Source organism: Vipera ursinii, assembly GCF_947247035.1.
Source record: "Vipera ursinii genome assembly, chromosome: 9".
Taxonomy (NCBI): domain Eukaryota; kingdom Metazoa; phylum Chordata; class Lepidosauria; order Squamata; family Viperidae; genus Vipera; species Vipera ursinii.
Window position 1 is genome coordinate 18,326,605 of NC_139523.1, and position 27,357 is coordinate 18,353,961.

General features: G+C 43.7%; 1 protein-coding gene across 1 annotated transcript; it reads right to left on the reverse strand.

The window, feature by feature from the left end:
- LOC310644479 (retroviral integration site protein Fli-1 homolog) lies at positions 1–27,357 on the reverse strand. Its single transcript, XM_083369533.1, has 9 exons — positions 25,803–27,357; positions 8,700–8,905; positions 7,341–7,492; positions 6,943–7,146; positions 6,155–6,235; positions 5,652–5,717; positions 4,328–4,387; positions 3,692–3,742; positions 1–3,333 (listed from the first exon to the last, which is right to left on the reverse strand). Exons 1-9 carry the CDS (start codon positions 25,818–25,820, stop codon positions 2,819–2,821), a joined length of 1,353 nt encoding a protein of 450 aa, XP_083225659.1. The 5' UTR covers positions 25,821–27,357; the 3' UTR covers positions 1–2,818.

The following is a 27,357-nucleotide window of genomic DNA, read 5'->3' on the forward strand; positions in this document are numbered from 1 at the left end:
TTAAACCACAGCACAACTTTTAATACACAGTAGACAAGTACAAAATGGTGGGACTTTTAGAACAGAGAAGTGGGGGGATGGTTGCGTTGGAGAGGGGAAAATATTCACAAAAGTAAGTGCAGTACTGTACATCTCTGTGTTGCAAAACACAGTTAAATTGTTGCAGACGTGGTTTTCTGGGCTACAGGCACTATCCCGTTGTGTAGAAGTTTCCATACACAGATAGTCCTTGACTTACAACCATTCGTTTGATGAGCAAAATTACAACAGCACTGGAAAAAAGTGAGGTAATTATCTTTTTTCACGCTTACAACTACTGCAGCATCCCCCTGGTCATGTGATCAAAATGTGGACACTTGACAACTGGCATGTACTTATGACGGTTGCAGTCTCCTGGGGTCATGTAATCACTTTTTGCCACCTGACAAAAGTCAGTGGAGAAGCCAAACTCACTTAAAACAACAGTGTTATTATCTAAACAGCTGCAGTGATTCACATAATGGCTTGCACGAAAGGTTGTAAAAAGGAGCAAAACTCGCTTAACAATTGCTTTGCTTAGCCACAGAAATTTTGGGCTCAATTGTGGCTGTGAGTTGAGGATTACCTCCATTTGGTATGTTGAAAGTTATTGGCTATTGTGCCCATTGCCGATAGTGAAAATGGATCGACAGTATTTGTGTAAAGGAATATTTGCTGCAGAACAGTCACGCCCTGGTTTCTCTCCATTCCTTCTACCTGGGCTGGGGTCACTATATCTTTGGAATGATATAAATACTTTGTTTAAATCCTGATTTATGCACATAGAGGATTGTGCATAGATCAGTGTTGCGAAAAGTGAGCTGTTTCTTCCACCAAAACGGTCCTACCTCTTAGCAAGTGAATTCAGCATTTAAAACTAGAAACACAGTTCTTTAAACCCTGGGAAAAGGGTTTTTTTTTAAGAGAAGCATCTTCATTGATAAGACCTATTTAGTAGCAGAGCAACCTGTCTCGGACACCGGTGATTTCTCATTAGAGGTCCTCAAAAGAGGGACAATGCCTGGTGTGAGAGCTGCAGGTGCAAGATTTCTACACTGGATGGGGTTTGCCTAGATTGCTTCTAAGGCCCCTTTCAGATCCATCATTTAATGATTTTAGACTTGCTTTAAGTGAAGTGGGACACACAAGGACACACTGGCACTTGAGGGATAACTTTCCCCCTTTGCTCTACAGCAGTGTTTCCCAACCTCAGCATCTTTAAGATGTGTGGACTTCAGTTCCCAGAATTCCCCAGCCAACATGCTAGGGATGGTGATTCTGGAAGTTGAAGTCCACTAGAAGTTGAGAAACACTGTTCTATTGGAGCAAGATCCTTTAGTCTATATACACACAACAGCTTGTAATACCATTGCTCCTGACCATTTGAATCGATACCCATAGGATTATAGAGTACTATGCTACTCCAACCTGGAGGTGGTGGATTCCACTGTGTCTAATAATAAGGATGAGGCATTCCTACAAATAGAAAGCTAGTACAGTAACAGTTAGTTTTGAATTTGCGGATAGTTCTTTCTTGGGAGGAACATCTAAAACAATGTGTTTTTTTCTGTTCGGTCCACCCTACAGCTTCAATAGTTTATCATCTTATTGTGCTTCCATTAAGCCATCTATATTATGAGGGGAAAGAGTTCAGAGTCGCGTGAAAAGTTCTGAAATTCCAAGTTATAAAAGCAAACAGAAACGGAGTTACTTTTTGCCTCTTTCTTTCCCCAAGAACTTCAATCTGTGCCAGTCTGAGCCAACAATTCTCATAATTCCAAGAGAATAAACCTTTTAACTGGGAATTGTGGGCCTCTTAAAGTTGACATGCCTGGAAGGCTCTCACTTGAGAAAGCCAGTCTGCGGAATTTGGTCATCTGAAATTGAATTTGTAGGAGCTGCTTTCCAAACTGAAAAAGATTCAGAAGACCTCATGCAAACAGCTGCAAGTTTCTGCATTATCACTAAAAGGACCCACCATCTCCCCAGAGTATAGAATAGATGGTTTTAAAAAAATATCAGAGAACCTCCCTAAAGTACACAGAGATATAATGGTTTCAAATTGGGAAAGGTTCCTGGAATTCTTGCGATCTCAATAAATTTCAATACATCTGGCTAAAGAAAACTCAAAACTATATTCAGAAGAATTATTTTTCAGGTTTTGGCAGCTCCCCAAGGCCTTCTAGTACTGCAACTTAAGTATTTTAATGGCTCACAGCAGCACCAAGGGGGGAAAATGGCAGTACTTCTGGCTAAAGTTGTGTCTCTCAACCTTGGCAACTTGAAGATGAGTAGAATTCAACTCCCAGAATTCCCCAGCCAGCGTACATGATGTCAACCTTGCATGCTGGGGTTGGGGGTGGGGATTTGGGGAGTTGAAGTCCACATCCTTGCAGCTACTTCATACACAAAGAAACCTGCCACTCCTGCTTCCATCATATTAGATGGGGAGGGGAAATTAAGCAAGCTGAGGCAACTCATCTATGTCTCCTATAATTCTGAGACCCCGGCTATCTCTGCAAAATTCAGGCGAGGATAGCACAACATCTAGCTGGTAAAAGTCTTATCAGTTGAAGTCCAGGGGTAGAATAGAATTAGATGATCACACAACTGTTTGGGTCAAGCAGCAAAAGAGCTCCTGCTGTTGGTGGGGAGTGGTCCTGCTCCCCCCCCCCGCCCTCTTTATTCATGACGGCCACGGATACGTTCAAGATGATGCTCCCTGTATCCCAGTTTCTGGGTGTTTGCATAATGAGACCCCTCTGGTAGAAGTTCAGGTAGCTCCAGGACCTTCTGGAGGTTAGAAGAAAGAGCCCAAATGGTTGGTAGCCTGCCTGGAGACAGGGGGGTTCTGATAAAGGTTCCCCCCTGTGGAATTCCAATACGGGGCAGGTGGGCCGAAAAAACCTGAGGATGAGGCAGGCATCTGCGTGCTATGGCCCAGGCCGAAGCCCACCTTCTGCTGGTGGTAGGGGGGCAGGTAAGGCAGTTCCGTGTGGTGGTATTTGTAAAGGGCTGGCTCACCCGGCTGGCCCTGCTGAGCTTGGTTGATGCCCTGGAAGTCGAACTTGTAGGCGTAGCGCTTGCCGTGCACTTTGGTCATGATGTTCTTGTCGTAGTAGTAGCGCAACGCCCGGCTCAGCTTGTCATAGTTCATGTTGGGCTTACTCTTGCGCTCGCCCCATCGCCGCGCCACCTCGTCGGGATCCGTCATCTTGAACTCACCGTTGGTCCCCTCCCAGGTGATGCAGCTGGCGTTGTTGCTGTCCGACAGCAACTCCAGGAGAAATTGCCAGAGCTGGATCTGACCGCTGCCTGTCGGAGACAGAACAGCTCTTTTTTAGCCTCCGCCCCAGCTTGTTCCTGAGATGACCCAGGCGCTCGCTTCAACCCATCTTCTGATGGGCAAGAGAGAGATCTTGGGATGCTATTTGGCAACTCTTAGCTTCCCAAGTAGACCGGACAGGAAACATAACCAAATGAGCTAATTCTACTTAAGGCTACATTACCAAAATCTTGCAAGCCTGAAAGTGCCATTCTCTCAACGACTATCAGTGGGTGAAGTCGCCCATTCCACTGACTGCTTTTGCAGGCTGAGAGAAGAGATTTCTTCTCCGGTCTGACTGCTGGATGCAAAATGCGCCACCCCCAAGACAAAAGATGGATGGCTCACCTGGGTTTGCCAAGCGGCTGCTAGTGGGCCCAAGGACTTGGTATGGATCTACTGGGAAGAAGAAGGAAATAAGAGGAAATAGAATTGGATGCAATTGAATGAACTGGATGCACCGGGAAGATCCCCTCCCGATCCCTTCCCCCGTACTTGGAACAGCTCCCAAATTTTCTCTCCTAGCCCTCTCCTGGTTGCTATGATAGCCCTCTGATTCAGGCTGCAATCCAGCAGACAAGTTGCAACTGTCATGGCTGAAGTCTTATCTGACTCTAGGCGCTAGCTTGTCATGCTTGCTTTCTAGGTGTAGGGACTAAAGGAAATTAGTTCACACTTTCCCTTCTCCAGATGAAATGATACAGGCCAAACATATAATTAACTCAAGGAGTGGGTGCGCTACTCCCATTGCCATACTTCTGGGTTAGCAGCTAATTTCAAAGCAATTAATTCGCTCTTGAAGTAGGGAAAAAAAAGCACAAACAGAAAGCTATTTAGTGCAGGGCCAGACAAACAAAATATTTGCTGGGCATTATGGATCATGCCACTAGTAAAGGCAAAGGAATGCAGCCTGATGTGAAACACAAAAAAAAAAGAAAAACAGAAGATGGTGGAGGACACAGGGCCAGAGGTATCTAGGCGTACCAGGTGCAATGCGTGTAGAATCCGGGATCCGGCTCACCGTCTGGATCTGCGGTGGGGAACCTTCAAAGTGGAAGATGGAAATAAGCAGAGCTAAGTGGCGGCTAAGATGCCCTTTCTTTAGTCCAGGTTGTCCTGGTATCCCACTGCTTAGGTGGAAGCCAAGAAGGATCGGACCAAGGATCCCTTCAATCTACCCACCTGTACATTACAGAGGAACCAGAGAAATCCATGTGCAGGACATGAATGTATTAAGATTTTTGCATTCATGGTCCTCATTAACTGGGCACTGAGCGTGAAATTGCAAATTACAATTCTGGAATGAAAGTAGAATCCCGATGGTACAGCAGCGCTCATGTGTTTCCCTCCAGTTTTGGGATGTGTGGGTGGTTGTACTGATTAATGAATTAAGCTACATCCTTGATTTGCAGAATATTTTAATCTAATTAAGCAGTCCTGGTTTGTATAGCATCAATCCAGTGTTTCTCAATCTTGACAACTTTAACATGTGTGGACATTGCTGGCTGGGGAATTCTGAGATATGAGGTCCACACCTGATACAGTTGTCAAAGTTGAGAAACACTACCGCAGATTTGAAACCAATCACATGACACACACACAGAGAGAGACTTAGACTTCCTGGACAGAGTTCACACAATAATCATGTCACTTAAAGACCGAGTGCTTACATTCATACGTGCGTGCCACTTTTGATTTGATGTAAATCTTAACTAGCTCATTTGTATCTTAGCATGCTATACAAACCAGGACAGTTTAATTAGATTATGCGTCAAAGTATCCTGCAAATCAAGGATGTAGCTTAATTCAGTAATCAGATCAAATACATGATCACAGATTTTGCAACAGAAACAGCTGCTTTAACTAATAGCTACTTTGGCAGATTCTCTTTGAAAAACCATCTAAATTCTATCGCCTGACTAGGTGCTGTATGGAAAAGATACTTTTTGTTGTCTCTCTTGAAGAGCACCAGTTACATTTCTTTATAGACAACTCCAGAATTTAATCTGATTTGATTTTACCTTCGCCCATATCCATACATGCACAGTGCAGTTACGAGGTCCACACAAGCTACCTAACTCCACTATCTCCCCAGTCTTCCAGCTGATGTGAATCCAGACCCAAACTTAGCTCACACAGGCTAAGCCTTGATCTGGTTCATGAAACAAACAATAATTGACTGGGTCCGCGTAGCGAAATCCTGAAATGTGGCTTGCAAACCATGGTAGTCAGCCTGGCACATTACACTACTAAACCAAACCACGGGATGGCATGATTCAAGGTGTATGAGTGAAATTAGCACCTGTACCTTTGGGAGCGGTGTTTACCGCGCTGCTGCCCCAGCTGCTTCGTCGGATTTCATCATATGCAGACTCTACAGCAAAGTTGACATATTTTGTGGGGTGGGGGGGGGGAGAGAGAAAAAAGACCATTTAGATCAGGGTTTCTTAGAAGTGTGGGCCTCAACTCCCAGAATTGCCCAGCTAGGTTGCAAAGTTGGAGAAACGCTGATTTGGATGGAGAAGAGGGATACCACAAAGTTAAAGGCCTGGTTGTTGTGGTTGTGAAGCAGGTCGTCATGTGGCCGTGCATGATTTTACAACCCCCTTTTGCAGTGGTTGTTAAGTGAACCTATGGGGCATTTTTTTTTTTTGCTGCAAATCAAAAGTAATAAAATGAGTGAAAAACTCCAGGCTCAGTTATTACTCAGCAAGTAGGCAAGCAATGGTTACCCACCTAGCTTCACTTCCTCTTCTGTCCTCACTGTTCTGCCCTGTGAAATGGGTCTGTCGGTTTCTGTTGCGAACTTACCGGTTTTGACTTGGGCCCTGGGTGGAGGCGGCGGCGGCTGGGTAATAACTGGTGCAGATGGATAAGTGAAAGTGGGACTGCCTGGCAGAAGAAGGAAGGGACACAAGAAGAAATGATGAGCAAGGGCAAAGCTCCATTGGGTTTCAATATCCCTCCCCTTTAAGAAAAATACAAACTCTTCCAGTGACAAAAGTTCCAGTGACAAAGCGAACCTGGCGTTAGGATTCTGCATGCAAGGTTTTAAAAAATTAATGATAAATCAGGATTATGGAGGGCCAGCAGCATTTTGCTTGCAGAGATAAATGGGTTTTATGACGGAATTCAGGCTGAGCCAGTTCGGTGTAGTGGTGAAGATGCTGGCCTAAAAACCAGGAGATGGTGAGTTCTAATCCTGCCTCAGCACTGAAAGTGGTTGAGTGACTTTGGGCCAATCACCAGGAGACGGTGAGTTCTAGTCCCACCTCAGCCATGAAAGCCGGCTGGGTGAATTTGGGCTAATAATTCTCTCGCACCCTGCTCATGCCACCTGACAAAGTTGTTATGGGGAAAACAGAAGGAGAAAGGGGTGTCGGGGTATGTGCACCACCTTGAGTTATTTACAATATACCGTAATAATAAAGGTGGGATTAAAAAAAACACCTAATAAATAAATCCTCCAAATCATGAGATTCAGATTCTCACCGCCCAGCAGAGAGAGAACTCCCCTTTTTAAAGAAACCTGGCACCACATCACATCCCCGATTCCCAAGAGTGGAGTTTCCCCATCCTGAGCTTGTTCCTGGTCTTACTCTGGCGCAGGTAGGTGAGGTGAGACAGCAAGATTTCGGTGTTGTAAGGTGAAGTGAGGCGTAGGAACCCTTCCTTCCCAAGTTTGCAGAGCTCCTTTCCGTCTATGTGCTGAAAGAGGCTGCTTTCGATGTCAGGAAGGCCATACTCCTTCACCGCCCAGTCCAGCCACTGACGGACATGTTCGCAACTCCAAACACCTGGATCTGGGGGGGGGGGAGTGGGAGAGGAGAGATTGGAGTAAGAAGCGAAGAGGTCCATGGCCAGGGGACCTAAAGCAGGTCTTAGAAGCTGCAAGCAGGTCTTAGAAGCTGCTAAGTTGGAGTGCAACAGGCAAGGCATGAGATCTGGCTGAACAAGATAGAACCTTTAAATGGTGGGGGAGTGGTCTTCTACCAACCTGCTGGAACAATGACCTTCTCCTCTCTGGATGAAGAAATGGGGGGACTACGTTGGTTGGGGTATCCAGCTGGGTAGGGCACTTGGGATGTGTCAACTGCAGCTTCCACTTTGTTCCTGCGGGTGGCACTGCACTCCACCGGTGATTGTCTGCTGGGGTGGAGGAGAGAGAGAGAGAGAGAGAGAGAGAGAGAGAGAGAGAGAGAGAGAGAGAGAGAGAGAGGTATAGGACAGGGGTGGGGAACCTTGGCTCTTTTATGACTTGTGGACTTCAACTCCCAGAATTCCTGAGCCAACCGTGCTGAGGAGAAATGGAGAGGTTTCCATGCTGAGCCATGCTGGCTCAGGAATTCTGGGAGTTGAAGTCCACGAGTCATAAGAGCCAAGATTCCCTACCCCTGGTATAGGAGAAGGGGTTAGCAGGTCCTCACTCAGGATGGGCAAGGTGAGCAGCTGTGGAGCATCCCCCAAAACGCCATAGATATTGTGAAGCCAAGGAGGGACTCACTTGTAAATCTCATCTTTTCATCCTATAGATGAGTGTTTCTCAACCTTGGCAACTTTAAGTTATGTGGCTTTCAACTCCCATAATTCTGGACGTTGAAGCCCGGACATCTTAAAAGTTGCCATGGTTGAGAAACACTGTTGGAAAACCACTCTCTCAAGCCTCAATCTTTAGCAGGAGATGCATTTTTAGGAGCACAATCTTCTAGATCATTCTAGATCAGTCAAGCTGCCAACATGTTTGCCCTGAAGGCAACATCAGCGTCTTTGGACTAGTCCCTCTTGTTCAATCCAAAAACTAGTGTGTGGTGGTGGAGGAGAAGGTGCTGGACCAGAACCTGAGAGACTCTGAGTTTGTGTCCTCTCTTAGGCACGGAAACTGGTTGAGTGTCTTTGGGGCAATCACTCTCAGCCTCATCCACCTCTCGGAGAGGATGTCATGGGGAAAACAGAAGGCGATTAGGGATGCCAATTTCAGTTTTGCAAAATAAAGGCAGGATATACTTATAACACAATGTTTCTCAACCATAGCAGGTTTACGCTTTGTGGATTGCAGCTCCCAGAATTCCCCAGCCAGTATGGGGATGGCTGCATAGGCTGCATGTCTGGCTGGGGAATTCTGGGAGTTGGAATCCACTCAGTTTAAAATTTATGAGGTTGAGAAACATTGGTTTAATGCAGTGTTTCTCAACCTTGGCAGCTTGAAGATATGTGGACTTCAATTGCCAGAATACCCCAGCCAGCAAGTCTGGCTGGGGAATTCTGGGAACTGAAGTCTACATGTCTTTAAAGTCTAATGAAACGAAAAATAATATAATGTCCCAAATCTGGACTGTTGCTCTCGAAGGCTGCTAACCTGCTGGAGCAATTGACTTGCTCATTCTCCTGTTTCACCATATGGCCTCGGTTATTGACCTGGGCGGACCACGAGGGGTCTTCCAACCCTGGGTCTTCCTTGCTCCCATAATCATCCACTGGAGACACCTCCGTCTTGAGGAGGTGCGAAGAGGCAAAGGCTGGGTCAAAGATGGACTGATCCTCACTTACAACTGACAGCGCCTCCTGCAGGAGAAAGGGAGAGAAATAACAGGAAAAGACCAGAGGGATGATTAAGAAAATCAGAGATCATCTACCACATTGGATGGAAGAGAAATCAAATCCAGTTCCTGGCTGCAAGACCCTAAACTTAGTAAAAATAAATTCTGATGGTCACATAACATACTATATCCAAATTAGCTGTATTATTGTTTAATGTGAGAGCGCTGCTGGTTTATCACCCTTCCTACAACCTACCCAACCACAAGCAACCCACTCCCTGTGTGAACCCTGCAGACTTTTGAATGAAGGATCTGAATTCAGGATTTAGTTTTAACTTCCTGGAGGCCTGAATGGAAATCACAAACTTTCCATGCAGGAAATCCACACCCGGTTATTCATTTCCGGCCCTGTTCACATAAATGGGAATCAAGAATCGGAGTCAGTTGCTTGCACATTACTAAAAAGAAACCTATCAGCAGTCCTACAGATTCCTAGACTGGGTGGACCAAAAAAAAATCCTTGGCTGATACCAACAAAGAACATCCTTGGAGCAGATAGCAGAGTTAGGAGTTGCCTGCTGTCAATTTCCATTGGTGTTTCTCAACCTTAGCAATTTTAAGATCTTCTGGATTTCAGTTCCCAGAATTCCCCAGCCAGCATGGTGGGGATGAGGAGATCAAAGCTCTGCTTATTTTTTAGGCAATGCATCTAGAAAAACAGACAGAGCTTTAGTTGCACCATTGCAGTTATGAGCTTGGCCATCCTCTTCAGTGGTTGCATCATGGCTGCCATCTTGACTTTTCTGACCACACCCGGCCTCCAAGGCTGTTATAAGAATGAAATGAAAGGCGCCTTTTACATTACCGTCACCCCCTTTCAAGAAAGCTACCTGTGTCTGTTTTGGTAGCCTGGATTTCTCTAATTCAAAACATCTATTTTCATGCACACCAGGGAAGAAATCCAGCAGCAAACAGGCGGGTGAGATGTGCAGAGAAAGAAACAAATTTTGTTGACAGGAGAAAGACCAGAGTCACCCTAGAGCAGGGGTAGGCAACCTCGGCTCTTTTATGACTCATGGACTTCAACTCCCAGAATTCCTGAGCCAGCTTGGCTGGCTCAGGAATTCTGGGAGTTGAAGTCCATGAGTCATAAAAGAGCCGAGGTTGCCTACCCCTGCCCTAGAGCAACTTTAAAAGAATTTAACTAGTGATTCCAACAATGAGAGACCTCTCTCGGGAGACTATTATCTAGAAATGTTATTTCTGTCAATTATTTAGAAATTCCCAAAGATTGTGAATATTTCCCCCCGCCCTTTAAAAAAAAAAGTGGTAGGATTTTGGTGGTAGAAAGGGAGAAGGTGCATTTATAAAATTTGTAGTGGAAAGCAGTAAATGCTGGAATGAGTCCTTGGCTCTCTGATTGTCTCGAGAATCCTGAAAATGAAATATAGATAGTCCTTGACTTATGATCACAGCTAGAACCTAGTTTGCTCTCCCTGCTGCTAAACAGGCCCAGCCTAAAAGGAAACAGAAGCGTGAATGTACAGTAGAAACCTGGGGGGGGGGGAATGTGTGACTGTGGTGAAGGAGAGAGAAACTGCATACAGAAAAGAAAACGAATGGAATAGTCCTCGACTTAAGAGGGACCAGGATGCTGTTGCTAAGCAATGTAGTTGTTAAGTGACTTGCACCTGATTTTATGGCTTTTGGCTGCAGTCATTAATGAGATCAAAGAAAGAAAGAAAGAAAGAAAAAAAGAAAGAAAGAAAGAAAGAAAGAAAGAAAGAAAGAAAGAAAAAAGAAAGAAAGAAAGAAAGAAAGTAAGAAAGAAGCAAAGAAAGGAAAGAAAGAAAGAAAGAAAGAAAGAAAGAAAGAAAGAAAGAAAGAAAGAAAGAAAGAAAGAAAAGAAAGGAAAGAAAGAAAGAAAGAAAGAAAGAAAGAAAGAAAGAAAGAAAGAAAGAAAGAAAGAAAGAAAGAAATTCTACCAGGTCCTTTGACTTTTCTTATGGGAAGCCCCCTGGGAAGCTTGCAAGTGGAGATCATGTGACAGTGGACCCTGCATCTGTTGTAAATACCCCCAAAATTTTATCCCATGACAATGGGGGATGCTGCAATGGTTGGAAGGACTAAGTCAACTTTTTCAGCACCATTGCAATTTTGAACGTCATTAAACAAATGGTGGTAGGTTAAAGACTTCCTGTGGGCTAAATCTCCCCAGTTTCTATTTTCCCCCTCTCTTTTACACTTTTTATTTCTTTTTTTAATTTTCTTTTTTCTTACTTTATATTACATAGTTGACATTTCCAGTGGCGTAGCGTGGGGGGTGCAGGGGGGGCCGGCCGCACCGGGCGCAACATCTGGGGGGGCGCTCACACTGAGCTGCTCAGGGAGCCCCAAGGGCTGCACAGAGTCGGCTTGGCTCCGCTCTCGAGCTGCTCTTTCTTGCAAAGCGAAACGAGTCCGGCAGGTGAGATGGGCGGCCACATAAACTGAATAAAATAAATAGAAGCGCCCAACTCTCTGCCCAGGCTCAGGCCAGCCGCAAGTGCCCCGCAGGCGCCCTGGCAGGCTTGGACGAGCGAAGATGGACCCGCCGGCCGGCCTAGCTTTGTGCGCATGCGTGGCTTTATTTAGCGGGGTTCACGTGCAAGCTTGAATGCAGTGGCTCTTGCAGGTCGGAGCCCCGCCCAGCCGCCCTCGAGAGGGACCCGGAAGCATCCCGCATGCGCGCGACTCTTCTTGGAAAGTCTACGCTGCTGCGGGGCGCGTCTTTTCAGCGGTGCCGTGACGTCACTTGCCTTGCCCCGGGTGCTGACAACCCACGCTACGCCACTGGACGTTTCTCAGGGCTGTGCCGTGTGATATTTTTTTCACCTCTCTGCCTTGTCTGCTGCTGGGATTCCTGGGCAGTGACACAGCTTTGGCACAGGAAATAGCAGGGAGGTGGCAGCTATACAGCTGAGTCGAGAAAGAAAGAAAGAAAGAAAGAAAGAAAGAAAGAAAGAAAGAAAGAAAGAAAGAAAGAAAGAAAGAAAGAAAGAAAGAAAGAAAGAAAGAAAGAAAGAAAGAAAGAAAGAAAAAGAAAAAAATCTACCAGGCACAGGCAATAAAAAGGAATATATTCAATTGGTCTCATAAAAGGCTTGCTCTGTGTTATTGACCAATGTCTGCAAAGTTAATGTACTTGATAGGGGAAGAACTGAAGCAGAATATGACAGCGTCCTTGGGATGGTAGTCATACAGCTATCAGGCACCTAATGGCCTGTCTGAAACACGGCAAGGTTCTTCCCTGTCAGTCCTTGAAATAAAACGCAGTAGCAAGAAACTTTAAATCCCCTCATTCAAATAATGGTTACACACCTGCAGGAGCTCCATTCACTTCTGCATCCATCCTTCTGACCTGCAAGGTCTGGAGGGAAATTACGATAGAATAATCCACCAGACGTAAGGAGTGCTCAGCCCTTGCTGATTAAACCCAACTCTTTCTCGGTTTAAACCACAGAACTGGGAGGAGGCCCAGCTGAAGGTGGAGGCTGCAATCACTGAACATGCTTAACCTGGTTGCAAACTTAACTCACTTTCCGCGTGTGCACAAAACAGTTATTCCTAAAGAAACCCTGGAGGCTGGATTTGCCCGACACACTGAGCTGCAAGCCGATGAACTGAAGGGAAAATGTAGCCGAGATTTGCATATTGCACACAAGGAGTTGTGAGGTGTGGAGCTAATCTAGATAAAAGGTTTTGTGACCAGTGGCTCTGGTTTCGAGGTTTTTTTTTACATTAAGGTTATTTTTTTAAAGAAGATTTAGGAGAGGTACAAGCAAATTTACCTTTTAGGATGATGCTTTATGTCACGGGTGTCAAATTCGCCACGTCACGTGACATGTCATGACATATCGCGACTTTTTTTTTGCATTGCCCGAGCTGGGCTGAGTGCGGCCTCTGCATGATACAACTGGCCTGTGGGCCGGCAACTTGACACCCCCCCCCCCCGCTTTATGCCATTTGGATCACTACGTAAGTAGTGGATGCTGCCGCCATCATAAATACATGCCTGTTCCCAAGGACCATTATTTTGAGCACGTTATTAATGGTGATGCTGTGAGGGTCATAAATACAAGGACCTTTCATAAATCTCTTTTTTTCCCCAGTGCCATTGTAACTTCAAATGGCTGCTAAACGAATGCTTGCAGGTCAAGGATTAACTGTAAACCCAGCAGTGTTTTGGTAGCAAAGCACATCTGCCTTTGCTTGCTTTGGGGAAAAAAGGAAAAAAAACAAACACACTGCCTATGCTCTGAGTTGCCTTTGTTCAGGACATCTTGGATTCCCTAAGGCAGCGCCCTGCGGCTTGCAAAATGAATGCTTGCTCCAATGCGGCCTTTGTGGAGAATCTGAGTCTGGCACCCGCAACCCCCACCTCCAAACCTGGGTGCTGCAAGCTCTGTCAAGAATGAAAAGCAGAAGTTGGCAGGGTGCTGAACCGACATTTCTGCAAAGTAGCCTTGATAGGAGATTCTATCGTCAGATGCAAAAGCTCAGAGCAAGGGGGGCGGGGAGGAACTGTGCTTGGCTTCTCCACGAAACTCTCCGTTCGTTCTTCAGCTGGTCAAGCAAAAGCTCTCAGGGCCCAAAATCAGATTGTTCAAACTTGGCTATTTTAAGATGAGTGGCTTTCAACTCCCAGAGTTCCCCAGCTGGCCCTTGAAATCCATACATCTTGAACTAGCCAAGTTTGAAAAACACAGACTAGATGATTCAACTGATCATCCAGGAGATAAACCTGGTTCTTCTAGTGATCTCTGGTTTATGCCAAAGCAGAAGAGGGTGTTTTTTTCCCAAGACCAATGACCAAATGAAGAATATCTAGGCTAGTCTGCTCCATCATGGATGTCATCCAGACTTCAGCTCCCAGAATTGCTCAGAATTCGGGGACTCATACCCAGAAAGTGCCCATGTTGGAGCAGACTAGCCTAGAAGGAAGAATTGCTGTTTTGTTTTTTATGGCTGACTTTGTACAATGTATTAAATTAGAATGGGAACAGCTTGGCCTGGGGTTAGACCAGTGTTTCTCAACGTTGGTAATTTTAAGAAGTGTGGACTTCAGCTGCCAGAATTCCCCCAGCCAGCATGCTGTATAATAGAGTAAGCTGGGGAATTCTGGGAGTTGAAGTTCATATTCCTTAAAGTTGCCAAGGTTGAGAAACACACTGGCTTAGACTGTTGTAGACAGTTTAACTAGACTAAGTGGACCATGATTTCTTAGCCTGGCTTAGGATGATGCATCAATTCACTCCGTATGTATGAAGCATGGAGGTGCAATGTTTGGGATGCAATGGTCCAAGTGGTCTTAGATGGCAGCAAAGGACTTCCTTTCTCTCGTTGCTGCCATCTATGCCTCTTCTGCAGTATTGCAGCCTGGATCTACTAGTCCAAAATCCTAGGTTCAACACTTTTTAAATACTGGCTTTTCATCTTATGATAAACAAGCATTTTTAGACTCGGGCATCCCATTATGGCAAACACCAACATACTAGGACTGAGCATGATGAGAGAATCAACCAAGCAGCAGCCTAACCATGATTCTACAGAAAACATAGGAACTAAGTGGTAACTCTAGGGGAATTTTCAGAAATCAGGAATGATGGAAACAGGCCCTGCCTGTTCCTGCTGAATCCCAAACATTAGATAAATAGAGATTTATTGGACCCATTGATATGGCTGGTTATCTAGTAGCAATAGCTATAGGTGTCAAGGTACACTTCCCTTAAACATGGAAGTTCCAATGCCCAGCACACTTTCTGATGCTTATTGGCCATGAATAAACTCAGGCTCCCTTTTCTGATAGAAAACCTTCCTTTTTAAATCAGCCACCAGTCTTCCTAATGGCCAAAGTGCACAATCACGCAAGGATGGGATTGCCTCACTGTTGCACTGCATTGCACAAAATGGTGGGTGTGGCCGAAGGGCTGCCAGCAGTGTTGAGCTGTGAGTAACACCCGATTCCAAAGCAAAACATGGGCACCTCGAAGGCTGAAGGAGGAGATGGGGAAGGAGAGAACAATGGGTTGGACTCCAGCCAGCGGACTATTCTTCAGAAGAAAGTGCAAATAGAAGTCCTCTTAGTTTTCCCTTCAATCATTCTTCCCATGCAGCTTGATTTTGGTGGCCATCTTGGTGTGTCTGAGAAGGAGAGGAGAGGCCCTCATCCTAGGTCCTCTGCAACAATCTCTTTCTGAATTGGGGAGGGGGCTGAATCCTGCACTGGGTGGCAGCAGGATGGGATGGTTGTTAAGTTGATCTGGTTTTTCCCCATTGACTTTGTCAAAAGTTGGCTGGGAAGGTTGCAAATAGTGATAATCTGATCCCAGGATGCTGCAGAATCACAAATGCAAGGGCTGGGTGTAAATTGCTTTTTTCAGCCCCGTTGCCACTTTGAATGGTTGTTAAAAAAAATGATTGTGACTCAAGGACTACCTGTAAACTGGTTGCATTATTTAGTCTGCAATGCAATGCTTGTGCCAAAGCATTTCTGCTTATGTTCTGAGTTCTTACTTGCCATTTAAGATATTAATTCCTCCTTCAATTCACTGACTAGGAGTCACATTTCACTATAGTTTCTGAGGGCAATATTAAAGCCTGATTAAGAATAAAGCTCTGATGTTCAAAAGCACCAATATCAAAATGTGGTTTTATGTTTTCAAGCACATTTTGACTTTAGCAAAATAGTCAGCTTTCAGTTTGGGTTTGGTGATTTGTGTACATTTGTAAAAATCCCCAGAAATTGGACTGTCAAGATAGAATATTACACCGGTCAAAAATCTAGTATTGCAAGTGCAGACCATGCTTAAATAATTCTGCAAATGTGCTTTCTTTTTAAATAAAGAAGCTCACTTTCAAGAAGTTCATTATTGTAATTTGTTGGTATTTTAAGGTAACAGGATGAAGTATTCATCTAGATAAATTGGGTTCAAGCCCAAGTTGCTAATTCCATTTGTTTAAAGATTGGCTCCAATCCTGTATGTGGGTGTTAGAGCCATTGAGCATCAATTATCCTAATTGCATTTAAAATGACATAGAATGCTTTGTCATACTTAAGATCCTAAATTTTAAACAGCACCCATGATTAGCAATATTAAGAGGAAATTTTAAGAGGAGAACATCATATGGGAAGATGCTATGAAATTATAATCCAAAATGCCTGTTTGGGATCCCAGGTCTTATTCTGGAAGGTAACTTTCCATATATTATATTCACCATTTTCCCAATTCCCAGCTAGATAAGTATTAGGATTTCACTTTATAACAAAGAGTCTTGTGGGGGGGCCTAAAAACGAACACATTTATTTGGGTATGAATTTTACTGACTGTATTTCATCTGGAATACTATCCTGTGATAGGAGAATATGGACATCTTTGCTTATGAATGATAGTTGAATTTACATAATCAAAACCAGATGGAAATTTCATACAGGAAATAACAGATAATAACAGAAAGGCCCTTATTAACAAGGTTCATTCACAAAATACTTGTGATTTTGATGCTGGAAGTCTTGCATTCGGAACTGGTAGTGCAAAAGTAATAAAAATCCATTACACCTTGTGACCATTTGTTAGGCAATTGTTTGAAGGTTTGATGGTATTGAAAAAGTGACTTACAACCCAGTCATCACACTTATGACCATTGTAGTGTCCTCATGGTCAAAGGATTGCTGCTTGGGCACTTGGCAACTGGCATGTATTTACAAAGGTTGCAGCCTTCTGAGGTCGTGTGATCGCCATTTGCGACCCTCCCAGTGGCTTCCAACTAGCAAAGTCAGTGGGGAAAGCCAAATTCACTTCAGGGCCATAGGACTGATTGAATGACTGCAGCAAAAGTCCTAGAATGGACATGGAGCATCCCTTAGTGCTGGTTGCAATTATAGTGGTATGTCAAGTGCTACCTATACAGCAAAATGTTGATAAATTGTCCATAGAACTATATATGGGTAGAAGGTAAGGTTTGAAACGAACCTTGAAGTCATCTAGCACATTTCCCTTTCCGAGCAAAAATCCATTATTCCAGCATCCCTGATAAATGGCCACCTAGTTTGTTTTGAATGGCCTCCAGTGAAGAAGTATTTCCCACCTCTCACCCCATTGCTGAACCTCTCTTACTCTTTTTCTGACATCCAGGTGAAATCCATGCCTTCTAATATCCACCATTGTTCCTCGTCTTATATCCTAGAACAGCTATGAGCTCTGTCCTCTACCACCTCAGTATTTCTCAAGTTCACGTGTGGACTTCATCTCCCAGAATTCCCCAGCCAGCGTGGGTTGTTCAAAGTCCTCCTCCAATCTCAGTCACTGCCAGGTGACTTTGGGGCCAATTTCTGTCTCTCAGCCTAACCCACCTCTCAGATGTGATGTGGAGAATAAAATAGGAGGAGAAAATTCTCTACAGATTGCCTTGTCACCCTTTGTGGAAAGGAAAATCTTTGCTTCCCCCCCCCCGCCACTCCCAAGAGAATGTTAGGTGAGTCTTGAATGAATACTTGTGGTAGGGCACAATTCTGGCGGTGTTAAACTTGTAAAATAGGACAGGAATAGTAGTCCAACATACTAAGCAGTTGTATCAAAACTACTGTCAACCCACAGAGTTTCATCAATTCAAACATGGTAATATAGGAACTGAAAGCTTGAGACAAATTAACGAAAGGAACTGAGACTTGTGGCTGCACATTGTCCCACCTGGAATTATTTTAGGAACACCACTTTTTAAAAAAACTAAAGAGCAAAGCACAAAAATGAAGGACAGAAGGAGGACCTTTTAACCATTCCTCCCCAGGATATAAGTTACAATTTCCAGGATTTAGAAAGAGGATTGCTACTGATATGGCCCAAATAGCACAGCACTCTCTATAAACAAGAATATAATATATGGGTGAAGTTTTAAAGTTTGCAGAAGTGACCAAACAAAGTAATGTGCAAACTTGCAAAGAAACACCCACAGACATTTTTTTTAGCAGCCAGGGAGAACCCTAAAACCTGATTGTTGAGGATTGATTTTGTCTAATTGGCACATGGGGGGGACATTGAGGTGGAACCTGGAAGGAATTGGGACCAGCCACAGTAAAATTGATATGAGGTCCATTCATATGAGGATTGCTTTACGACTACCCTGCTTTATAACAGAAATTCCGGTCCCAATTGTGCTTGTAAGTGAAGGACCACTTGCACTATATATAAACCACCTTGATTTGTAAGATAAAAATGTGGTAGGTGAGTGGGTAGATTTCTATGCAGTACAGAACTTTGGCTGCTCATTTCTGCATATCAGATTTTTGCTAGAAGACCTGCAGAGACGGACTGGAATTGGTGGAAACAGATTTGGAACTTGATCCAAATGGGAAAACAGTGTAATCTGAAATCAAAAGTGTTCTATGGAATTACAGACTCACAGGGGCACTTGGGCTTTGAATAACAGACTGCAGGGTGAAGATTAAGCAGGTAACTCATACAGAATAAGTTTATCTCCCGGTCAGCAAAAGATTGACTTAACTCCTGCCTCGACTCTGATAAGGAAGTAGCCACAAAAATTTCCATGTGGGTCATTGATAATATTTTTTTTTAAAAAAAGGCTTTTCACAGAGCTGACTTTGTAATAAAAAAAAACTTGAGATGAAGACTATTAGTAATTTGTAACTAGTCATAGTGGACATACATGTTAAATATAGAAATATATTATAGAAAATATATTAAAAAGTGTGATAATAAAAAAAAGTACAGAGGTACAATAGAAGTGGCAAAAGAAAGCAAAGATGGTAACAATAGCGATAGGCGCCTTGGCTGCAATCCCAAAACATCTGGAGCATCACTTTAACACCACTGGCATTGACAAAATCACCACCAGTCAATTGCAAAGGTCAGCTTTAGCTGGAATACCTTACATATATCCTGCAACAATACCTTTAACACCATCAAACAACAACATCTGCCCATCAAGGTCCTTGGGAAAGGACTCAATAGGTGGACAAAACTGAAACTCGGTCTAAACATCTGGCTGACTATGCAACAGAGATAAATAATGTTACCTCAGTTACCTTGATTGGATTTAAGTATTGCATATAGATCCAGGGACAGAATGGGAGCAAGTGACACCCCATGGACTGTGTCATCACTCAGAATGCATGTAGTCAACCCATCAAGATTGCAGCCACAACAGTGTGACCAACACACCACCTGTTTTCATTTGCAACACACATTAAAAACAGAACTGTGAAAGTTGTAATTCCATTGCAAGGAGATATTTTTGCTACACATGACCATACCTTACCTTTTCTCAAAGTACCGTAAAAAAGCATGTACATGGTAACAGCAGCAAGGATTTTACATGCTATTTATTGGAAAAGATCTTTGATTCCCTCTATGGAAGAATGTTAATTAAATGGGGAATGTCTAGAATAACTTCATATGTAAAAAATAAATGTGATGTACAATTCAGTCTTATTTGGAAACAATTTCTGGAGTATGATTCTAGGCATGGCATTGTGTCACATCCCAAATTTGGCTTCTGGAATTTATATTTTAATTTGACGTATAGTCTACAAGCATTAATTGCAGTATTCTTCCCCTGTATTGTTTACTTAAATATTTTCTTTTTCCAGTTATCAATTTTCATGTTGTTAATAGAGGCATATGTCTGCTAGAAATTGGTCATGAAATGTCTTAAGTTATTAATAGTATATTAGAAATATATTAACTAATGATAGTTTAGAGTGCCAGTTATTTGAAATGTGTTGGTCACCCACCAGTAATCAGGTGCTTATGCTGTCATAGTTTGTGCATTTGTATCAGTATTATTTCTTTTCCTTTTTTTGAAATTATTAAAAATTTTTAAAACAAATCAGATCATGCTATTGTAGCTGCCATCTTGATCTTTTTGACCATATGCCTTTCTTCTCTCTTTTATCAATTCTGCAGATATATGGGCCAGACAGGGTAAAGATACCCAGCTGAAGGGTTTTACCATCAGGCACTTTGCTGAATTTCCAGTCAATAACCACTGGACAGCTGTGCTGGTTAGGATTTTTGGAAGATGTAGTCTTTTTCCATCTGAGAGTTTAGCTGAAACCAGGGGTAGGCAACCTCGGCTCTTTTATGACTCATGGACTTTAACTCCCAGAATTCCTGAGCCAGCCATGCTGAGGGGAAAGGGAGAGGTTTCCATGCTGAGCCATGCCGGCTCAAGAATTCTGGGAGTTGAAGTCCACGAGTCATAAAAGAGGCAAGATGGCCTACCCCTGGCCCAAACCAGATGGCATGTTATGGGGTTTAATCTTGTTTAGTCTTGTACAATCTTTAAAAAGAAATAGGTTGGACCAATGCCGTGTCTGCTTCCCATTTTCGTGTGAGCAGAATTACAGGGGGTGCCTGCAGTTAAGTCTCACCACTCTTCAGGGGTATTATGGGAAACTACTAATCAGCCAGACTCACACTAATGAAACAGTTCATTTTTAATGCAACTCCCAGAAGACTCTTAACAGATGGATGGCAGCCGTGAAGATTAGTGTCAGCAAGCACATGGTACACAACTCCCCCCCCCAGTTAGCCCCCCCCCCAGAGCAATGTTCCATTGAGTTTTCCTCACCAAACAAGCATAAGTCCAGACTTCCATGGGAATTTCCTCCCTATCTGAGAGACAGACAGACTCAAACTTACGGAGTGTTATAAGTAGGGTGACCATATTTTCTTGGAAAAAAATGATAAAGGGGCTAATTTGGCAGAGTTCCATAAGAATTAAATAATAATAATATATTGTTTATGTTGATAACTTGGCTTTGCAAAAGAAAACTCAAGAGCCAAACCAAGAAAAACTTTACCAAAACAAACATTCTAAAATCAAGCAGCACATGGACATTCACTCAAATAAAACAATTCATTTTCCACACACATGTAAAAGCCACTGCATGAAGTGGTACATGGGTACGGCAAGCGTTAAATGACCTAAAGAGAGGACAAAAGCGAGGTTTTGAAAAAATAAATAGATCTAAAGGACATCTTTCTGCAGGAAAGGCCCGCCTTTTATAACAAAGGATTGATGGCCACTGTAAGGCATGGGATTCTATGTGCTTATCTGTATGGGTGCATGGAGAACTGCAAATTGTACCCCCAAGGGGCTCAGTGAACGTGTTTGGGACCCTGAACGTTGCTCAGAGCGAGGGAAATCCACGTGTGTTGCTCACATGTGAGGCGGGCAGGCTGACATAGCAGTGATGGAGGACAGAGGTATGGGGAGGGGGGGGCTATGGTTGCAGCTCGGAGATGCTGGTGGGACAGCTAGCACAGGAAGCCGAGGCAGGAAGTCTGAGGCTGCAATGGCGGAAGCCTCTGTTGCTGCTGATAAGGGCTGCTGGAGAAGCTCGAAGCTGCCCTGTTAGCTTGGGGGGGTCTTTAAATAGCTCTCCCATCTTCTGTAATAAAGGATCGAGAGGAGGAGGAGGTGATGGGAGAGATGTACGCAGAGTTTCCTGTTTGGCTATTGAAATCCTACGTCTGGGAGGGTTAGGGGTTGGAGGCTTACTGGCGCTTGGTCTCCTTTGCTCCAGCAATTCTTTGGCACTGATGGGCAAAGGGTCAGCAGAGGCCGGATCTGCAAGAGCAGGACAGGCTGGGAGAAAGAATCTTTCAAAACTGGAGGGAGTGGGCTGGGTATGAAATGGTACTTGGCATAGGAAAGCCTTCCTATCTTCGCTCAAAGAGACTGTTTAGGGCAGAGGTCCCCAAACCCCGGTCCATGGACCAGTACCAGGCCGCGGCATGCCAGCAACTGGGCCGCACAAACAAGCAAAGCCCCTTCCGTGGGATGCAGGCAGCACACAAAACCACGCACTTTCAGGTCCGTGGAAAAACCTTTCTCCACAGAACCGGTCCCTGGTGCCCAAAAGGTTGGGGACCTCTGGTTTAGGGGTTGCCCAGCTGAAGGGCTGCTACCAGCCCTAGTGGGTAAGCTTGGAAAAGCTGATCAAGCTGGGATGAGAGACCGCCAGGAAATCTCAAGGATGTAGGTTTAGATTGAGCAAATGAAAAAGCAGAGAGATGAGCATGTCTAAATTGTCACCCAGGAAATCTGAAGATGGACGTCACAGGAGAAGACTATTTCTTCGGTAGATCGATATTCCACCTTTGCTCAAAGCTGCTTAGACAGGTATTGCCATTCATTTTATCCCCGTAAAAATAACTTTGTGAAATAGATTGGGATAAGAGAGAATGACTTGCCCCAAACCACCCAGGAAATTTCCATGGCTGAGGATGGAGTTAGATGTGGCCTTTCCTCATAATTTATCCTTATAACCAAGGGTTTCCTCAACATTTAAGATATGTGGACTTCAATTCCCAGAACTCCCCAGCCTGCATGCTGTATAATATAGCAAGTTGGGGAATTCTGGGAATTAAACTCCACCCCTCTTAAGTTGCCAAGTTTGAGAAACACTGCCTTAACCGTTAGATCAGGGATAGGCAACCTTGGCTCTTTTATGACTCATGGACTTCAACTCCCAGAATTCCTGAGCCAGCCATGCTGAGGGGAAAGGGAGAGGTTTCCAAGCTGAGCCATGCTGGCTCAGGAATTCTGGGAGTTGAAGTCATAAAAGAGCCAAGGCTGCCTACCCCTGCGTTAGATCATACCAGAGTGGGGATATTTGTTCAGAAAAGGGAATCTGAGATTATGTTACGTAGGTCAATGGAAATCATATCTTCTCCTGCAGTTAATCCTGAAACGTCAAAGTGAATGGAGGAGGAGGAGGATGTCAAAGTTGAATTTGGGGAGGTGGGAGCAGATTTTATTCTAGAAAAGGACTGGCATGATCTGGAGGCATTCTGAAAATCTGTAGAGCTGAGTTGGCACCACTCTGAGGACTGGAAAACCTTATGAGCCAAAGCAGTTAAGGGGCAAAGCAATTCCTACACACACACACACACACACACACACACACACACACACACACACACCTACTTATGAGCGGCAGGTCAGGAAGATATGCTAAAGATATAATATATGTGGTCTAGCAAATTTTGGATGTGGATGTTAACTTTTGGAAGCAACCTATCAGGAATAACATGGTGCTGGAGATTATGAAGAGATGCAAAGGATTTGCTTGCAAGGGATTTTACTATGGAATTTGCCATTACAAGGTGTCCTGAATTTGTCCCCAAAATATCTCAAGAAGGTGCTGCAAAGCCATGGAGAAAGAGTTCAGGAGGAAATCAAAAATAGTTTGCCTCTGAAACTATTGTTGTTAGAGGACACCAAGATCATTTGATTGCTCTTTGGCTCATGTTGTGCGTGGGAGTTTTCCAGAAATTTTCCTTCATTGTTGGGAGATTTTTGATCAGATCCAGCCCATTCTTTTTAATGTATCCTTACAATTATTATGGGAGGATCCTGGCACGACAAAAGAGGGTTATTGTAACAACCCCTCTCCTACGTAACCCCCAGCTGAGACTTGGCATGTGACAGAAGAAACCGATTTGAAAGAATCAACATTGCATTGCCCCAAAGTTAAATGTTCTCTCACCTGCTAATCTCAACAATTACACACAGGATGGGGAGTGGGGGTGGGTGGGAAGCAATAATGACGTTTAAAAAGTTGGTAACCTCTGCTTCTGCTTTCTTAAAGTTTTGGGCTGACCCGATGATAGAGTTGCTCCAGAAATTCAAAATGGGATTTTTAAAAAGAATTTTTATCCCGCCTTTAAAAATTATTTTTATAAATAGGTCAAAGCATCAAATACGTCTTCCTCCTCCTCCAATTTTCCCCACAACAACAACCCTGTGAGGTGAATTGGGCCTAGAAAGATAGACTAGCCCAGGGGTCGGCAACCTCGGCTCTTTTATGACTCGTGGACTTCAACTCCCAGAATTCCTGAGCCAGCTATGCTATGCTGGCTCAGGAATTCTGGGAGTTGAAGTCCACGAGTCATAAAAGAGCCGAGGTTGCCGACCCCTGGACTAGCCCAAAGTCACCCCGCTGGGTTCGTGTCTAAGGCGGGACTAGAACTCACTGTCTCCTGGTGATTGACTCAAAGTCACCCAACCGGCTTTCATTCTTAAGGCGGGACTAGAACTCAGAGTCTCCTGATCTCTTCTGAAGACTCTCCTGGTGTCTTCAACAAACTGGCATTTTTTCCTCTTTTTGTTCATTTTTAAAGCAATGATTCATTGAATCTACATTAGCCTTGCACTGTCCATTAACAGCCCCTCAATCTGCACACATGGGCAGGTGATCCGATTCATATCTCTGCCTTGCTAAATTTTCATCAGATGGCTTTTGTAGATCAAATTATTTTGAAAGCAGGAAGAGCAGAGAATGTGGGATGAGGTGGTGTCTGATTAACTTGGCTTGACTTGAAGAAAAGAAAACGGCAGGGCCTTATTGTTTGGAAACTGAATCATTCTTTCTGCGTCCCATGGAAAGCAAAGTGAAGGCAACTTTATCTGTCCCTGCCACAAAATGACCAGGGAAAGAAAAACAAACAGGCAAATCTTGGCTTTTCACACGTCAAGCATTCCAGAAAATCCTGACGTTGATGCCAAACCCAAGATCATTCTCAAGATTTGGCGGAACCCTCAAGTGAGAGAAGACATCAGTGGTCTCTTTAACCTGGATGTTGTAGAGCTGTATTCACCAGCTAGTCCAAAAGGTCATAGAGAATGAAGACCGGATGAGGATGTTAGGCCAGATCCTTTGCTAGTCTTGAGTCTACGGTCTCTATGCGTCCCCTTGAAGCCAACTATTTCCAAGAACAGCTCAGACAACAAAGCCCTGGATTGCTGGTTTCACTGTGACAGACAGCTTCTTGTTTGCAAATGATTAAGCAAGGCTCCATTTCCCTCAACTTTAAAAATCTGAACAGGTCAGCACTAAACTACAGTCAAAATCCCAGCACAGATTCCTTCCCTGCCAAAAATAATGCAAAACCGAAGATAATTGCATATTAGACAAGAGTTAACTATATATTGTCAAACTTTGATCAGAGGAAAAATTCCTCTCAATTAATTCTGAAAATTCTCCCCCAATCTAATTATTATTATTATTATTATTATTATTATTATTATTATTATTATTATTATTATTATTATTATTATTATTATTATTATTATTATTATTATTCCAAGAGCGGAGCTTGGTTAAAACAAGGCATGCCCTCGAGCTGATAAAATTTAAAAGCCTCCAGTGTTTGTATAAGTCAGCATCTGCTTGGCCAACCTGGTCAGAAATGTGTGCTATGTAGGAAAACAAAATGTAAAAGGAATGGGCGAAATCACAAGCTAAAGTCAGAAATAATGAATGAATAAAAACAGCTACGGTTGGAAAGGATAAAAGCTTTATAAAAATTGAAAAGGGATTACTAACATCAGGAATGCAAAAAATAAAATGAACTGACTTCTTACCGCAGGGAAGTAATTCCAGTTTGGGGGTGACGTGTCCCCCAACACTTTGCATCCATCCCTGGACTTCTGTGTTTTAGCATGGAGATGCCATTTTCATCTCTTGTCTGGCATCTTGATGGTTTGGCGAAAGATACGCCTCTGTGTCCAGTTGTGACAAAGTATGGGGATCCCCCAAAACTCGCTCATCTGGCTTTCTTTCGCTGGCCAGACTTAGCAGTGCAAGGGGCTCTCTGCGTCACAGCTGAAAGTGCCTGGTGGTGGTTTGGTTTGGGTTTTTTAAACTCAGAGACATCAACCGCCACGAAAGGGAAGGAAGAGGAAATTTTTTTGTACCAGAAGGAAAGAGCGGAGGGGGCCCCTGTTTCTGGAGCTGGGTGTGTATGAGACAGAGAGGAACTGAACCAGAGACCAGCTCAGTGCAAACTGGAAGAGAGAGGCAAAGCGAGGGGATCAGCTGCTAACAAAGATGGAGGAACTTCTCCAGGACTTACCTTGATGGTGCAATCCATGGCACGCCTCTACCTGCTGCTTTCCGCCTAGATCTCCATGGGCATTCAGATGAGTTGCATTGGCAGGGCTGATCTTGCGCAGGGGGCCGGATGAACAAGGCTTGGTGTGTGTGTGTGTATGTGTGTGTGTGTGTGTGTGATGTGTATGTGTGCGTCTAATTTTGGGAAGTGAAGTCACACAAACCGCCAGGGCTGGTTTCCTATTGGTGTGACCAAGCTTACAGGCTCTGAAAGTTTTTTTTTAGTTTTTTTTAAAATAGCATTGTTGGCTTAGATGCATTTCCCCCCCCTCTTCTTGTTCAAATTACAAATGGGTAAGTCAAGAGATTTTTGAGACAGGAATGGAAGGACAAGAGAAACGGTGGGTGAAAAACAGAGTGGGATGAGGGCAAAAGAAGACCTGTTGTTCTTGGAGGGACATTTGATTTATTTTTGCAAGAAGCAGAACCGAGAGGGGTGCGCCCCACAAAAATCAGGAGGACCCAATGCTTGATCTTTAGAGCAAGTGGGTTTTTTTTATGGGTTGAAAAGTAGCTTCTGGAGTCGGAAAGGAGGTAACTTCTGTCTTAGCCCCCTTGTTTGCGCCAGGTTACCTTCTTCAGCTCAAGCGAATTGCTTTCAATGGGGCCTGCTAGACTGAGGGCAGGCAAGCCTGATGAATGATTTACTCACTTTAGATCTCAACGAGACCGGAATTGCAAACTGCTTATAAGTTCATGCTCAGTGATTTCATTTGTAATCCTTGATTCTGACTCTGCTACGTTAGTGAATGCTGCTGCTCTGTTGTGCAGTTGATAGGGAGGCTGTTTTGAGAGCTTAGTCTATTTGGGAGACTAACCTGTTAGGTCAGCAAATGACCTCTGGGCACCCTCACAAAATGGCTGCCACATTGGACCACGGTGTAGCCAATCATTTCATGCTCCATGGTTGGGAGACAATAAGATGAGCTTACTTTTATTTTATTTTATTTCTGGCCAGCTTTCTCCTTGCTATTGATGCCTGTCTTAGCTTTGTTTTATTTTTATTATTTTCTCTACCATCGGTCTCAGCAAAGAAATAACCTGAAATTCCTGAGCTTTGGTTGTTGTTGTTGTTATTATTATGTTATTATTATGGACCCGAGTAGAATCTGGTGGCATTTGTGTAAAAAAAGAGCTTTGCTTGGCAGTAGGGTACCCACTATTTATTTACTTACGTATTCTGCTTAACTAAAGGAATTTTAAAAAATAATAATTGAAGTGGTACAGATATTGGCAGACATAATGGGTCAGTGGGTATGAAATCATTTCATTTATTTATTTATTTATTTTATTTTATTTTATTGAATTTCTATACCGCCCTTCTCCCCAAGGACTCAGGGCGGTGTACATTTTGTTAGGATGAAGGATATGGTGTCCATGATATCAGTCAAATTCCAATCAATTTTGTCTGGGTTAGGAAAAATTTGAGAAAAGAGTTTATTTGAAAAGAAAACAGGAGAAGTGAAAAATTTTTATTCTCGGATGGAGACTATTGTCAGATTCACATGCAGTCTGTG

Excerpts from the sequence above, each read along its gene's own strand:
- LOC310644479 (XM_083369533.1), bottom strand. Across the intron at positions 7,147-7,340 it reads GAAGGTCATTGTTCCAGCAG|ATCCAGGTGTTTGGAGTTGC; the intron begins GTTGGTAGAAGA and ends CCCCCCCCCCAG. Across the intron at positions 3,334-3,691 it reads CAGCCGCTTGGCAAACCCAG|GCAGCGGTCAGATCCAGCTC; the intron begins GTGAGCCATCCA and ends TGTCTCCGACAG.